At 51.3% G+C, this 15226-nt stretch overlaps 1 protein-coding gene across 1 annotated transcript in view; it reads left to right on the top strand.

The window, feature by feature from the left end:
- Positions 1-15226, top strand: part of TBC1D10A (TBC1 domain family member 10A) — a 35469-nt gene that overhangs the window by 13871 nt on the left and 6372 nt on the right. The window contains exons 2-3 of the mRNA XM_032138793.2: positions 8682-8781; positions 13802-13909. Coding sequence (XP_031994684.1) covers positions 8682-8781; positions 13802-13909 — 208 coding nt within the window. The remainder of the gene's footprint in view (positions 1-8681; positions 8782-13801; positions 13910-15226) is intronic.

The raw sequence follows: 15226 nt of genomic DNA, 5'->3' as shown, positions 1-15226 counted from the left end.
ACACACACACACACACACACACACACACACACACACACACACACACACACACATTTATTGAGCACCAGCTAGGTATCAGGCTTGGGACACACTGCAGAGAATGAGGCCAAGAGAGCCCCTGCCCTCCAGGAACACCCCTTCTCATGAAATGCTGCCTCTGCAGAACAGCCCTTAGGTGGAGAAGTTCCACCTGTCCCACTGGACTGCTCACATTCCCCAAACAAGCCATTCCCTTTCCTATTAACTTGCATTTGAACATACTGAGTGTTTTGCCTGGTGTGTCCTTTCCCCTTTCCCAGCCTAGCTACTTCCTGTCACCCTTCAAACCCCAATTCAAAAGTCAACTCCCCTTCAAAGCTTTCTCTAAACAGCCCGTCCTCACCCTAGGGTCTTTTTGCAGTCCCCTAGCCCCTTCTACATGCTCCTGTGATGGCACTTCTTCTCTGTGTGCTAGTTATTTACCTACCCGTTTGTCGCTGCCAGATTGACCTCCTCAAGGGCAGGGACCACATTTTATTCATCTTTGTAGATTCAGGGCCTGGAACACAGGCTCTAGAAAGGTGTGCATGGAATATAATGAGGGGCTGATTGTGTTCTGTCCCTGGAGTAGTTAGGAGAGGCTTTGTAGAGATGAGAAGGAGTTCGGAATGAGGCTTCCCAAGATGATGGCACCAAAATTGAATGGGGGTTGAAGGAAGATGGCTCAGGGGTAGGGGCCTCTAGAGATGGGACTAGGGGAGAAAGGGATGTGCAGGGGAACAGGAGGGCCTTGAGAGCCAGGGCCTGAAGTTTCTTTGTTTTTTGTGTTGTTGTTATTGTTGTTCTTTGTTTTTTTGTTTGTTTGTTTTGAGAAAAGGTCTTGCCCTGTGACCTAGTGGCCCAGTCTAGGGTGCAGTGGCACAATCATGGTTCACTGCAGCTTCAAACTCCTGAGCTCAAGTGATCCTCCCACTTCAGTCTCCCGAGCAGCTGGGACGACAGGGCATGTGCCGTAATGCCCAGCTACAGGGCCTGAGGTTTCTGTTGGATAATGAGGGCAGTAGGGAGCCATGGACGAGTCTGGGCAGAGGAGGGGCCTTATATAAACAGTGAGTCAAGACTAATCTTGGTAAGATCTATCAATGAGATCTAGCAGTTTGGTAAGGATGAGTCAGGGTGGCCCCTGGGTGCCTGCAGTGAGATTGTGATCAAAGGACTCAGTCACCAGCAAGGGAATTTCAAGCAGCACTCTGCCTGGTAGGAGCTGGGATTTGGAGAAGGGATGTCTTCTGTTGAGAATAGTCTCGGGCGGCACGCAGTGACTAATACTTGTAATCCCAACACTTTGGGAGGCTGATGCAGGCAGATCACTTGAGCCCAGGAGTTTGAGACTAGCCTGGGCAACACGGCGAAACCTTGTCTCTACAAAAAATACAAAACTTAGTGGGGCATGGTAGCATGAACCTATGGTCCCAGCTACTCAAGAGGCTGAGGTGGGAGGATGGCTTAAGCCCAGGAGGCAGAGGCTGCAGTGAGCCGAGATCATGCCACTGTACTCCATCTTGGGTGATAGAGCGAGACCCTATCTAATACCTTTCTGCAGTTGTCAGGGAGAGCTGCTTGGGGGTTTCTCTGTGGTCTGTGCCTTTCCCTAGATGAGTACATCAGAGGAAGGTGGATTCCTTGATTTTTCTTTTTGGGAGCCAGCAAGGCTAGTGCTAAAGGAACCATTTCTCACACTGAGTAGGGTGGAGTTGAGCAGAGTGGAGAGCTGGGCAGAGGTCCAGGGCACCAAGGCCAGTGAAGGGTGGAGAGAACCTGTTTACCATTGTGCACTGACCCAGCACTGGAAGGAGCAGAGCCAGGGAATTCCTCATGGGAAAGAGAGGCAGCCCCAGAATTAGCCTGCATTGGGAAGGAGGGAGAGTGAAGCAAGCCAGACTCTCACTCAGACAGGGAGCCGGGACACTGCCAGCCGGCTCCCAGGCAGGGGTGGCCGGGCCCCAGAAGGGAGTGCCAGGCTGCTGCAGACCCTCTTCCTTTTTCCTACCAACTCACAGCATGCGTGGCGTCAGGCAGACCGCTTACCTTCTGGGGAGGGGATGGCCTCACTGCATGATCTCATAGGTTTCCCAGTCCTGAGAGCCATTTACACACCACCAGCCTACCCTCTCCTGCACTTTGGTTTCTCATCATCACTTCTTATGGAACTGGTCTAAAAGCCATTTGTACCTTCATTCATTACCACCTCTTAGGGTAGTGAACTCCAGGGGTTGTTGCCTCGTATGCAAAACAGGTCAGCCTTTTGTTTTTCCTCACTTCATTTTCAGGCTCTGGGTGGAGAGGGAAGCCCTCTGGATTGGTGATTGGCCATGCTCTCCCTGCACATCCACTTCCCAATTTTCCACACTTTGGTGGGACTTCCTCCAGCTGCCTTCTCTCCATCCTGGAGACCCAAGTGTGAGGGGTTTTTTTCACGTTATTCACTCCTGCCTTTCTCGGCACAGAGGGTGATAAGAAGAGGGAAGGGAATGTGACAGGGATTGAAGCTGTGGTATGAGCGGGGGACTTTATATGTGTTGGATAGTTTAGTGCTCAGGTGGCAGCCTCTACTTCCAGGCTATGTAACCTTGGGCATATTACTCCACTGTGCTGAATCTTAGTGCTCTTGTCTATTAAGTGGAGATAATTAAAGCTATTTCCTTGGGGGATTGTGTGCCTCTGTAGTGCTTGGCAGAGCTAGTACACAGGCAGCCCATGAAATGTGTCAGCTCTTATTGCCTCACATCATGTTTACCAGTGTTCTCCGAGGAGGTGGCATTCCTCCTGGGTTACAGATGAGGAACTGGAAGCTCAGAGCAAAGCAGCCAGCCCTGTTTCACACAGCTGTAAAGCGACAGAGCTGGGATCAGCAGCCAGGAGTTAGAATTTGTTTACCATTGAGCAAATTAAGTAATCTCTCAGAGCCTCAATTCTTCCTGAGTAAAATGGTGGTACTCATGCCCTGCCTTCCTCAAAGGCCTATGTATAGGGACCAGTCAGATGAGAAAAGAGATGTGAAAGTGCTAGTTAAGCTGCAAATACCAGTCACCTAATAGCTACCATTTTCTGGCCACCCACCAGGCTGGGCCCTTGTACACTGCAGCCCTATAAGAGATGAGGTGTGCGTTATGACCCCACTTAAAGATGAAGAAGTTGTCACATGTTTTGCACATGGTCTCCCAGTTAGTAGACGGCAGACCTGGAGTACCTAGCTCAGCTGACTTCAAGTCCCCACTCTATTTATTCTCCCCTACACCCCACCTGGTTTCCCCTATGGGTGAGAGGAGGATCAGTTCTGTGGTCTGTGACCTCAGACTTTCTGCTTAGGGTGTATTTCTCTTTGTTTGGGCTGGTTCAGGGAGTGAGGCTTGGAGGAGGATTTAGACGGGTTCCTTGGTATCAAGATTCATCTCCCAGGACAGGCTAGGATAAGGAGGTGATGGGCATGGGCACTGCCCTTGCTGAACCTGCCTAGCCAGAGGTGCTGAGATGTGCTTGGGCAGAAAGCAGATGTCTAGAAGGACAAGGGAAGAGAGAACCCCAGCCCTTGGTCTCAGTAGCCTGGGAAACAGTCTTGTCCTTCTGAACTTTTGGAAGCCTCAAGCCTCTGGGTTTTGGGAGAACGCTAGGAAACTGGGAACCTGCAGAGAATGGGGTCAGCAGAGTGTCACTGCTGCCTTGGACCATGGCATGGCACAGCATGGCTAAGCCTGTTCCAGTCCAGGAGCCTGACAAGATCTGTGATTAGGTGCCACCTCTGTCTCCTCTGAGCCTTTCCTCCTCAGAAGCTGGGGCTGCCAGCAAATGGCAGATTGCCCTGGCTGGGTGCAGTGGCTCATGCCTGTCATCCCAGCACTTTGGGAGGCTGAGGTGGGTGGATCACATGGTCAAGAGATTGAGACCATCCTGGCCAACATGGTGAAACCCCGTCTCTACTAAAAATACAAAAATTAGCTGGGTGTGGTGGTGCCCCAGCTACCTGGGATGCTGAGGCAAGAGAATCGCTTAAATCGGGGAGGCGGAGGTTGCAGTGAGCCGAGATCATGCCACTGCACTCCAGCCTGGGCGACAGAGCAAGACTCCGTCTCAAAAAAAAAAAAAGAAAGAAAAAGGCGGATTACGCAGGCTTACCATCTGCACCTGAGGTTGTGCTGGCAAACCATCCCATCCAGTATGTATGTATTGGTGTCTCTGAGCATTGCTAGGTACGGGCAGGCCACTCACTGGGGCAGTCAGAACACTGGAGGAGGGGGTTAGACTGTCTCCATTGGCTTGGAGGCCAGAGATGGAGCCACACAGAAGCATCTGGAGAAGGGCCTGATTTCCCCACAGCCTTCCCCAGGGAGCTGGAAGTAGCATATAGGCCGCTGTGACAGAGGGGAAGCCCTGGGTCAGCCACTTACTTATTAGCTTTGTGACTTTGTCCAAGTCATACAACCTTTCTGATCAGGCCAAGTCTGTCATGGGCCAAATGGAAATAGTAATTAATCTGTGAGGGCCCCACTTCACTGGGCTATTAGAGGGACATGTACAATTTCTAAGGCAGAAGTAGCTTGTAGCCCTGATGCAGTGCAGATGAGGGTAATGATGTCATGGAGAAAGCCAGGCAGGCAGCTGTTGAACACCTGGGGCGTGTACGGTAGGAGGCACAGAAGTTCAAGACCTGGTCCAGCTAGGAAGGGACAGTGCTGGGTAATATGAGCAAGTGGTAATGGAGTGCGTATTTCACACTTAATGACTTGACTCATTTATCAGTTGGTGCTGAAATCAGTTTTAGGGGCTTGTGACCAGCATTTAAAACAATAGAATAGAAAAATATAAAATCAATCTGGAAATATCAGAGTGCATTAGTACATGTAAGGGCAACTCTTTCCTAAAATGTATTCTGGTTGTGTGTGTGTATGTGTGTTTGTGTGGGTCTCAGTTTAAAAAGCGTGAGACATGGTGTTCTGAGCCAGGATGAAGATCTTCAGGTTGGAGGACATTTTACGAGATCTGGGCAGGCAGGCAGGCAGGCATGCAGGCTGTGTGGAGGCTGAGGGCTTGGCCTGTGGAGGCAGAGAAGTGTCAAGACAAGGGTCAAGAGCATGAGCTGTAGTGTCAGTCAGGCCTGGGTTTGAGTCCCAGCTCTGCCACTTATAGCTACATGGTCTTAAGGAACACTCTTAACATTACTAAGCCTTGGATTCTACTTTAAAATGGGGAGAATGGGCTGGGCGCGGTGGCTCTCGCCTGTAATCCCAACACTTCAGGAGGCCGAGGCGGGTGGATCACCTGAGGTCAGGAGTTTAAGACCAGCCTGGCCAACATAGTGAAACCCTGTCTCTACTAAAAATGCAAAAAAATAGCCAGGTGTGGTGGCGGGCGCCTGTAATCCCAGCTACTTGGGAGGCTGAGGCATGAGAATCACTTGAACCTGGAAGGTGGAGGTTGCAGTGAGCCGAGATCGCGCCATTGCACTCCAGCTTGGGCAACAAGCACAAAACTCCGTCTCAAAAAAAACAAAATAAAAAGGGGAGAATGATGTTATAATAGGGTTATTACAAAAGGTACATGTGATAAAGGTATGTGAAGCATTGAGAAGAAAATTGTAAGTAGTAAATAATCTACAAATGGTAACTACTGTTGTTGATATTATTATGGTGGTTTTTAATGTAATATTGGGCTCTGAAGGGTTACCGTCACTTGGAGAAGGAAGAAGAAAGGGCATTCAGGTAGGGATGAGTGGATGATGAGGGATAAACATGTGTGTGCCTGGTATGGGAGGGGTCTAGAATTGTGTGGCCTCAAAAGGGGTGTTGAGATTACGGGTGGAATTTACTAGGACAATTTTGGCATAACGTGGAGAAGAAAGCTTTAGCAGTGAAAACTGTTTAACAACAGGGTGACTTCACCTCGAGGTAAGGAAGGCCCATCCCTGGAGCAGTTCCAGCAGTGGCTGAGCCACAAGAAACTGGTCTCACTTGTCTCTTTTGGCTTCAAAGACTCCCTCAGGCTACCTTAAGGAAGGAGGGGTTTTCTGGAGGATGAGTGAGGCCTCCAGATTTGCGACATCCCCCATAGGCCATTTGTGGTCCCTTATACTGGGCCAGCTTCTCTCTCACTAGCAATTGGTTCCTGCCCTCTCCACTGTCAAGAGGAAGCCTCCTCAGGGCTTCTACACTGTCATACTATTTTCAGGGACCCCTCTGGCCCCAGCTTCATCTCACAGCTCCTCTGTGGGCCTCCTTAGAGGGTCAAATTCATAAGATAGACTGTACAAGCATATAGCGAAACTGAGGATCAGAGAAGGAAGGGGACCTGCCTATTGTAGAAAGGATTTCTATATCATACAGCAGTTGGATCAGATGTTTTCTAAGATCCTGACTGAGTTAATTGAAGGATATGTGAACCTTCTGATTTAAAAAAAAAAAAAAAAATAGATAGCCTGCAATGTTTCAGGAGCATATCCTGTACCTAGAAACATCTACCTGCAGTTAGAGAGCACGTGGTACGCTGAGTGCTGGGTACAGGCAGACCTCCAGTTTCTTCCTTCTCACCATCTCCAGGTAGATTAAACTCCTCTGCTGTTAAAGGAAAAGCCATTCAGATGGCCATATTGCCTCAAAATTTTCCTAATTTAGGATTTAAAAAATAAAAACAGATCTTTCAATTGACATGCACAGTTTAAGTAGTAGTGGGTTTTTTGTTTCTGAGAAGATCTTGCCAAATCAGTGGTGTAGCTTAAAATCAGTGGTGTCTTAGAATCCAGGAAATATGGTAGTTTGTTTTGTACTCTTTTGAAATTCCGGTTTGAGGTTTGACATTGGGGGTTTGAAACTGCCAAAGCTGTTATCTGGCATCAGTTAAAAGAACTCTGAATTTAACATGTTCCTCTGTGTATCTGCAGTTGGGAGAATGGGCGTCTCTGAGTCCCTGCAGTTAGATTTTATCAATAAAGCCAGACTGAGGGTTGAGGTATCAAATAGACATATTTAATCACTCTTTGGAAACTGGTAATCTCAAGTGAAAACCTTGCCCTCAGTTTCTTCATCTGTGCAGTGGGGATATTGGATCAGCCATTATCTACATCCATAACTGCCAGAACTTCCTGTTGACTCAGTTTGGGCACCCTTCTGACTGGTTAACTAGAAGGCTGTTTCCCTGACTTGTTGCATAAGCAGTGCATTATGGGTGGTGGAAGGTATCATGGCCTAGGAGGTGGGGGCCCTTAGTTTCTGCTCCTGGGATGTTTGGGGGTTGCCCGGAGATACATATCCCTTTGTAAATTACCTGACCTTTTGTAAAGGCGTGGTCCTTGCTTTGCTCAGGAAAAGCAAGGAAAGGAGTAACTCATGCCCTAGTTCTGCCTCTAGGTGGTGAGAGGGGCAGCAGTTCAAGGTGGGGTGCCTTGTATCAGTGCGTTGAGGGGGCCTCCTTTGCCTAGGCTGTAGTCCTTCCTCAGACGTTCGGTTCCAAGGCTGCTCTCAGGCCTGGGCACTTCCCCAGATAAAATGCACTGAAGAAGACCTTCCCTTTTGTGTCTTAGAGGCCTCAGCTCTGCCAGGGCCCCTCCCTCTGCTCTTCCAACCAGTAAAAGTCACAGTAGCACATTTCCTTCCGGCAGAGAGAGGATCAGAGACTCAGGCCTGGGCCAAGCCCCAGCCCCACCGTGTCCTGTTCCTGAGAACCTCCTCTGAGCTGCCTCCGACCCTGTGCTCCTTTCCGAGAGGTCAGGCAGCACTGTGTGCTGGCTCTTGGTTGGGACCTGACTTGGATTTGAGTCTGGGTTTTTCCACTGATTTGCTGTTGGACGCTGAGCAAGATACCTTGCCTGGGTATCTTACCTCTCTGAGCCTGTTTCCTCGTCTGTCATTAATACCTTATTCTGTTAAGAAAGCAGAAAAAAGCACCTTGGTGCTGAGGTGTTTTCCCCACATTCAGTGCCCACCAGAATATCAACTCCATGAGGGTCAAGACTGTTTTAATTATGGGACAGCATCCCCATAACCCACTCAAAGGCCCTCGCCCTAGAACAGTGCAACACAGTTGTGCTAGCTGCCCAGTCGGTAGATCTACAGATAGAAGAAGTGGTATTTGATGGGGCTTTGAAGTGTGTGTAGGATTTTGATGGGTGGAGACAATTTGGGAAGCATTCCAGCAAAGGGACTGGCATGAGTAAAGGCTGAGAGGTGGGAAAGGGCCAGGGCATAATTGGGGAAACTCTGAGTAATGAGTTTGGCTCAAGTAAAGAGGTGAGCATGTTATTTCTGTACTCGTTTGACTAGTTTTTGTGTTCAACTCTGCACCTTGTACACCGGCCCTCTGAAGAGGCTTATTGACTAAGGCAGACCCAGGACAGGAATGCTTTGCTTTGCTGCACAGATGCAGACACTCACTCAGCCTCTGCCTCAGAGAGGTACTGTGGGTCCTGGCCACATTAGGGAAGTAGGCACTTGAACCACCTGCTGTCTCTCTAGCTTATGCCTTGAGGCAGTGGGTGGGGAGGTGGCATGTTCCTTCTCATCTGTAATAGGATGGTCCGAGGTAGCAGTCCTGAAGGGAACAGCAGGGATGGTAGGCAGGAAGAATGGAAGTCTGACCAGGCTGGCGGCTGGGAACGAAGCCAGGGCCTTTGCTTCCCTTGGCACCTCTCACAGGCCCTGCCCTCTGCTCCACAGGCTAGAGGAAGTCCCCCTGGAGGTGCTGAGGCAGAGGGAGTCCAAGTGGCTGGACATGCTCAACAACTGGGACAAATGGATGGCCAAGAAGCACAAAAAGGTGAGGGGCCTGGCCTCAGGTCTCGGGCTGGGAGCTGGCAGTTTGGGGAGGAGGAGGAGGAAGGAGGAACTTCATCAGCTTAGGAAAGCAGGGGCTTCTCTAACTGCCAGATGCCTTAGGTGTCCTCCAACTGCCAGTGCAAGACAGAAGCTGGCTTGAAGGCAGGGGGAAGGTTGGGCCTTCACACAATGACTTCAGATTCATGCAGAACATTGTCCTGGAGCTAAACCTCAAAGCCACTCTTAGCCAACAGCCATAACACAGCTTTCCTCTAGCCTTCCCAGGAGAAGGACTTAAGTGCTGCTTACCAGCTATCAAGGAGGACTTTACAATACTGCCAGTAACTAGCATGTATGGAACATTTGCTTTGTGCTTGGCACTTGCCTGGGATAATTCCTTACAGCACCCTAGTGTGAGGTTAGTAATAGTAGTATCCCCACTTTACTGATGACCTGGTCATCAAGATTTGAACCCAAGCAGTGTACCTTTAGTACCTGCCCTCTTAGCCACTACAATACGAGGCCTTCTTTACCCTCTAGATTAATTTGATGACTTCCCTCTTGACTCCTGGCCAAAGAAAGAAGAAAGTAACCTCACACTTTAATAACAGTCTTACGAAAATGAAATCACCCAGTAGTCCTTTTCAAGTTAGGCTGTCTTTAGACACTAGCTCTATTGCCCTGTGGGAACATTCTTGCCCACCACTCTTAAGTGTGTGTGTGTGTGTTGATGTCCTTGGCTGCCCTCAGCATGGTGTTACCACCTGGCCTAGAGGAGGCCTGTTCCGAGCCTTACAGCTAGGGTCTCTCTGTACAAGTTCCTAATGCACAGAATGAACCCTATTGCCCACTCTCATCAGCTGATACTCTGGTCTGGTCCAGGCTGGCACAGCTGGCTGCAGGGCCTCACAGAAAGCTCAGGACTGACAGTCAGGCATATAGACTTGGGCCCAGCCCCACTCCTTTCCTCTCTTCACACCTGTGGCTAACTGTGGAACTTCTGGGCAAGTCACTTCACCCTCTCAGCTTCAGTTTCTTTGGCCAAGTGGGAGTGATAATCCTGTTGCTCCCCACGAAGTGGTGGTAAGTGCTTTGTAGACTGTATCATAGATGGTGAAGCCCTGTGCTATGAGAGGAGAGGCTCACCCAGACCTGGGCTCTTGTTTGTTGTTCTCTATATCTATCTATCTATCTATCTATCTATCTATCTATCTATCTATCTAATCTAATCTAATCTACCTATCTATCTATTTGAGACAGGGTCTCACTCTGTCACCTAGGCTGGAGTACAGCAGCATGATCTTGGCTCACTGCAGCCTCGAACTCCTGGAGTTAAGTGATCCTCCCACCTCAGCCTCCCAAGTAGCTGGGACCACAGGCACATGTCACCACACCTGGCGAATTTTTGTATTTTTTGTAGAGATGGGGTTTCACCATGTTGCCCAGGCTGGTCTGGAACTCCTGAGCTCAAGCAATCCATGTGCGTCGGCCTCCCAAAGTGCTGGAATTACAGGCATGAGCCACCGCACCCGGCCTATCTCTTTTTTTAAAAAACAATGTTAAGACAGTTATTCCTCAGCTGCTTCCTGCCTGACTCTGGCTCTGTTTCCCTGCCTCATCGTTCCTCTGGCTCTTACTGTGAGCTGTAGCTTGCTCTCCAGCAATCTGTTATGGTGACTGGGGGTTGGCAGGTACCTTCCGTGTTCTTGAAAATAGGGATTCCAGAGGGGAGCTTTGGGGAGCACCTCTCAGCAGAGTAGCAGCTGACACTTCCCATTTTCTTTCCTGGCACTGTGGTTAGAGCCCGAGACCTGCCCCTGCCCCTGCTCAGCTGAGGCCTCCACAGGAAGTGCTTCAATCTACCGTGCCCAGAGGCCCTAATCCACTGCTCCTCTCCAGCCCGGAACCACCCACCGGGTGTCCCTCCTGCCACCTCAGCTGTGGCCATACTGGGCCCTGCCCTCGGGGCTCTTCCAGCCTGCCTGTGGAGGCTTGAGTTCTCCCTCTGGTCAGGAAGTCGTGGCACAGGAAGTATAATACCTGTTTCAGGAAGTGGGCTCAGACTCAACACTTCTGGACTCATACGTAGTCCTGCTGGGAGGGTGCCTTCCTTTCTGGGACTCCCAGCCATGTCTAGGACAGAATTCTGTTCCTGCAGGGAGGCAGGGCCGGGGCTGGAATGCTGTCTTCCTGCAGGGCCCTGCCCTGGGGTAGGCTTAAGCAATGGCCCTGCCCTCACAGAGTTCAGCAGGCAAGGGTGTGGCCTCACTCAGCTTTCATCAGAGACCTCCTTTCCCAAGGCCTGGCCTCAGAGAATGGTAATCCTCTGTGGTTTTTGGGAATACTTTTCCATGCTTTATCCTTACTGGTCCCTACCATCCTCCCTAAGGCAGGCAGGGTAGGGATGACCCCCTCCAGCACCTTTATGCTGAGGAGGCCAGAGTGGGAAAGGCTGGCTGTACTCCCAGCTCTTTGCTCCCCCCGAAGTGTTCCAGGGCTCTCCTGGAGAAGGCCAAGTATGATGGGGGCTGTGATGATGTGGGGCTGCCTCTTGCTGAGCTTAGCTCTGTGGGAGAGCCTGAAGGGCCTGTGACTTTGGGGTAAAGAACATCCCTTTGCCAAAGCCTGCCCAAGTTGGCTTCCTTAAGGAGACCCTTGTCCCATAGGCGCAGGAAACTCTTCCTTGCGTCTAGGGCAGTTCCCTTCAGCCCCCTTCCTCTGCCTCCTTTCTAGGCAGTCCCAGAAGCTCTCACTTGGCACCTGTGACCAGCCACTGCTACTCTTCCCCCACCACCCTCAGCCTGTCTGCCTGGCTCCTTCCTGGTTCTTGACTCTCTCTGACCCTTGGAAAGTTTTCTCTTGTTTGCACTGGTCACCAGGAAGGCCAGGGCTTCTGTACTCCCTCCTCTGAGAGCTTCCAGTGGGACTGTTGAAGGGGGTTTCTAGGTGAGGGGAAGTTAGGTGCGAGCTAAGGTCCTGGGCTTCTGTGTCAAGCATCCTCCTGGGATGGAGGGGCAGAGAGGAAGCCATTGCTTACTGAACACAGACTGTGTCAGGCCCCACACTAAGCACAGTTTCCCTCTCTAATGGACTCCTTGGACAACTCTGCACAGTAGTAGGTATTATTCAGATCTTACAGTTGAGAAGTGGTTGGCTCAAGGTCAGCGCTAGATTCAAACCCACATCCAGATGTTCTTCTCATGCCCTGAGTGCCCATCCCCTTTATCCCACCCAGGTCAGGCTGCTTAGTGCAGGGGTTGAGGGAGTATCATTGGCCATCTCACCCCTCCCCCACCACAGCATTTAACAGGAGTGATGCCTCTGCCTTTTTCCTTGCCCACCTTGACGGGTCAGGGCAGCTGCCTTCAGAGCCTCATTCTGGTCCCAAGCCCAGGAGGAGCCCACTGGTGATGTAGAAAGTACACAGGGCTGGATCCCTCCAGCCTGTGCGGTGCAGCTAGGAGGTAGTAGGGTTTCTGATTGTATGAAAAATTTACCCCCACTCTGCTTGTGTGATGAAATTTACCCCACAAATTTTCCCCTACCCTCAATGCCCCATTTGTAAAAGACATGATCGTTTTGATAGTTTTTCAAATTGAGTTTTGCCAGTGAAAACTTCCTGATAAAAACAGCTAGCCAGAATTGAGCACTAGCTCTGGGTCATGAGCTGCCTCAAACACTTCCTCCCTCACTTCTCCCATTCTATGAGTGGCAGGGAAGACCTGGGCCATTTTAGCAAGGGCTGAGGTCAGGACTCACACTCAGGCCAGCTGCCTATGCCCCAGGCTGTTGATGTTGGGAGCTCAGGGTCAACGAGAAGAGAGACGGGATTCTTGACCAAAACAAAGAGGGAGCCATTTGAGCAGCTCCCATCTTCCTTCTGAGTTCTGCTGAGATTTCTCCCCTCTAGGCTGGCGGTGTCCTGCCACATGGCTGCTGAAATCAACATACCTGCATGAAAGTGTCCGGGCCACACCTCTGGGCACATTCTGGTTCATCTCATGACCTACCTTCCCTGTGGCTGCAGCTGAGCCGCACACAGTGCAATGCCCTCCCTGGTGACAGACTATGGGGTTCACCCAACTTGTAATGGTTCCTTTTCCTTTTTTTTTTTTTTTTCCGTGAAACAGAGTCTCGCTCTATCGCCCAGGCTGGAGTGCAATGGCACGATCTTAGCTCACTGCAACCTCCACCTCCTGGGTTCAAGCGATTCTTGTGCCTCAGCCTCCCAAGTAGCTAGGATTACAGACACCCACCACCATGCCTGGTTAATTTTTTGTATTTTTAGTAGAGACGGGGTTTCACCATGTTGGCCAGGCTGGTCTCGAACTCCTGACCTTAAGTGATCTGCCCTTCTCGGCTCCCCAGAGTGCTGGGATTACAGGTGTGAGCCAGCGTGCCCGCCTGTAGGGTTCCATTTTGATTCAGAAGATAGTTACGAGGGTCTGGAATTCCATGGTAGACCTCAGGAATGCCTGTGTCATCACCAGGGATGTGGGACCCTGCCATCACCTGGTGTTAGCATATCTAATTGCAGTCACCTCCTCTCCCCGCACCATAGGCTCTGCATGGTAGCAACAGTAGGAAAGTCCTTTTTTTTTTTTTTTTTGACAGAGTTTTGCTCTTGTCGCCCAGCTGGAGGGCAATGGTGCGATCTTGGCTCACTGCAACTCTGCCTCCCGGGTTCAAATGATTCTCCTGCCTCAGCCTCCCAAGTAGCTAGGATTACAGGCGCCCACCACCACGCCCAGCTAATTTTTGTATTTTTAGTAGAGACGGGGTTTCACCATGTTGGCCAGGCTGGTCTCGAACTCCTGACCTCAGGTGATGCACCCGCCTCAGCCTCCCAAAGTGCTGGGATTACAGGCATGAGCCACCTTGCCCGGCGAAAGTCCTCTTTTCTCCCTGTTTCTGCTCTCGATGCTGTGTGCACTGAGGGCCCACCACGCACTGGCAGAGGGGCTGGGCTGGGGGAGCTGCCTGGGTGGCTGCATGGGCTCAGCTGTCCTTTTGATTTTCAGATTCGTCTGCGGTGCCAAAAGGGCATCCCGCCTTCTCTGCGGGGCCGTGCTTGGCAGTACCTGTCAGGAGGCAAGGTGAAGTTACAGCAGAACCCTGGAAAGTTTGATGTAAGTTTCCCCTCCTTTGCCCTGCCCTCCCTTCCGCATCTCTTGGCATCCTCCCCATGGCAGCAGTCCTCCATATGCTCACCTGAACCTCACAGGATGAGCAGTCCATGAAACCTCCAGTCATGTGCCCAACTGCCCAGGCCCCAGCAGGCCAGACCGGCCCAGTCCTGGGTACCTGTGTCTCCTGGAGGCTCTGTACAACTGAGGCTCCAGCCCTGAGCAGCCCTCAGTGGAATAGCCAGATTTGGTACCCCCTATTCCAGCTCTTTCTCTTGATGACCACTCAGGTTTTGCTTTCCTGGGCTCAGTAGGCTACCTCCCTGCTCTTGGTCATCAGGAGGGGACACTCAGACCATTTCCCTGACTGCCTTGGGCCCTGTGCTCTGGGCCTATGGGGGCTTGACCAGCAGGACCACAGGTCCTTCAGTGCCTCCTGGCCTCCCATCCTCTACTTTCTCCTGCCTTGTCCAAGCCTGGCCAGCACAGCCCAGCTGTGTGTCTTGTGGGGTCATCAGCCCTGGGAGTAGCAGAGCCAAACCCAAGGGGGCTGAAGGGAACTGCCCAAGTATCTCAAGGGGTCAGATGCCAGTCAGTGGCCAGAGAGGGTGCCCTCTGTTGTCATCCCTCCTCCTGTCCCGATATCCCTCCTGCTGCTCCCTGCCCCATGGCTGGCCAGAGTAAAATACCTCTCCATTCAGAGCTGGGCAGCTCCTCCAGTCTGCTCCCCTAGGAAACTATGGGGAAGCAGTTGGATTCCCTGGGGTTGCCCTGGCTTACCTGCCAGATCTGGCCCCAGGCATCGGGGTTTCTCGAAGGTCCTTGGGACTGGTGACAGGCAGACAGTGAGACAGAGCAGAGCTGCCTACCACCAGCTCTTTGTTGACATATCTCATGCTTCTTCAGTGAACACTCCTGTCTTGACAAACCTGTTCCTTGAGATGATTGGGCAGGAGCAGGGCAAGGTAGCCTAGAGTTTCTGCTGTTGACCTGGAGAGGGCGAGAGCTTTTTGCTGGCAACACGTGGACTTGCAGGGGCAGGGAAGCTGGTAGAGTGTCTGGCTGGGGTAGGTCTGAATCTGGCTGATTGGATTATTCCCCAGAGCACCAATACCAGGCCCCACTGGAGCAGCCTCTTGACTCCAGAGTCTTCCTCCTAGTGGCCACATCTCTTCCATTTCGAGGGGCTACATCCTGGGCAAAGCGGAAGACTCAGGGGTGGGAGCCCCAGTCCAAGTCTATAGTTAACATCAGGCTGCCAGAGCCAGGCATGAGAGCCAAGAGCGTGGGCAGCCTGGTCAACCTCCTGGCTCTGTGGTT

The sequence above is a fragment of the Hylobates moloch genome, unplaced genomic scaffold (assembly GCF_009828535.3).
Source record: "Hylobates moloch isolate HMO894 unplaced genomic scaffold, HMol_V3 SCAFFOLD_19, whole genome shotgun sequence".
NCBI lineage: Eukaryota > Metazoa > Chordata > Mammalia > Primates > Hylobatidae > Hylobates > Hylobates moloch.
This window is presented reverse-complemented; position numbering and strand designations above follow the sequence as displayed.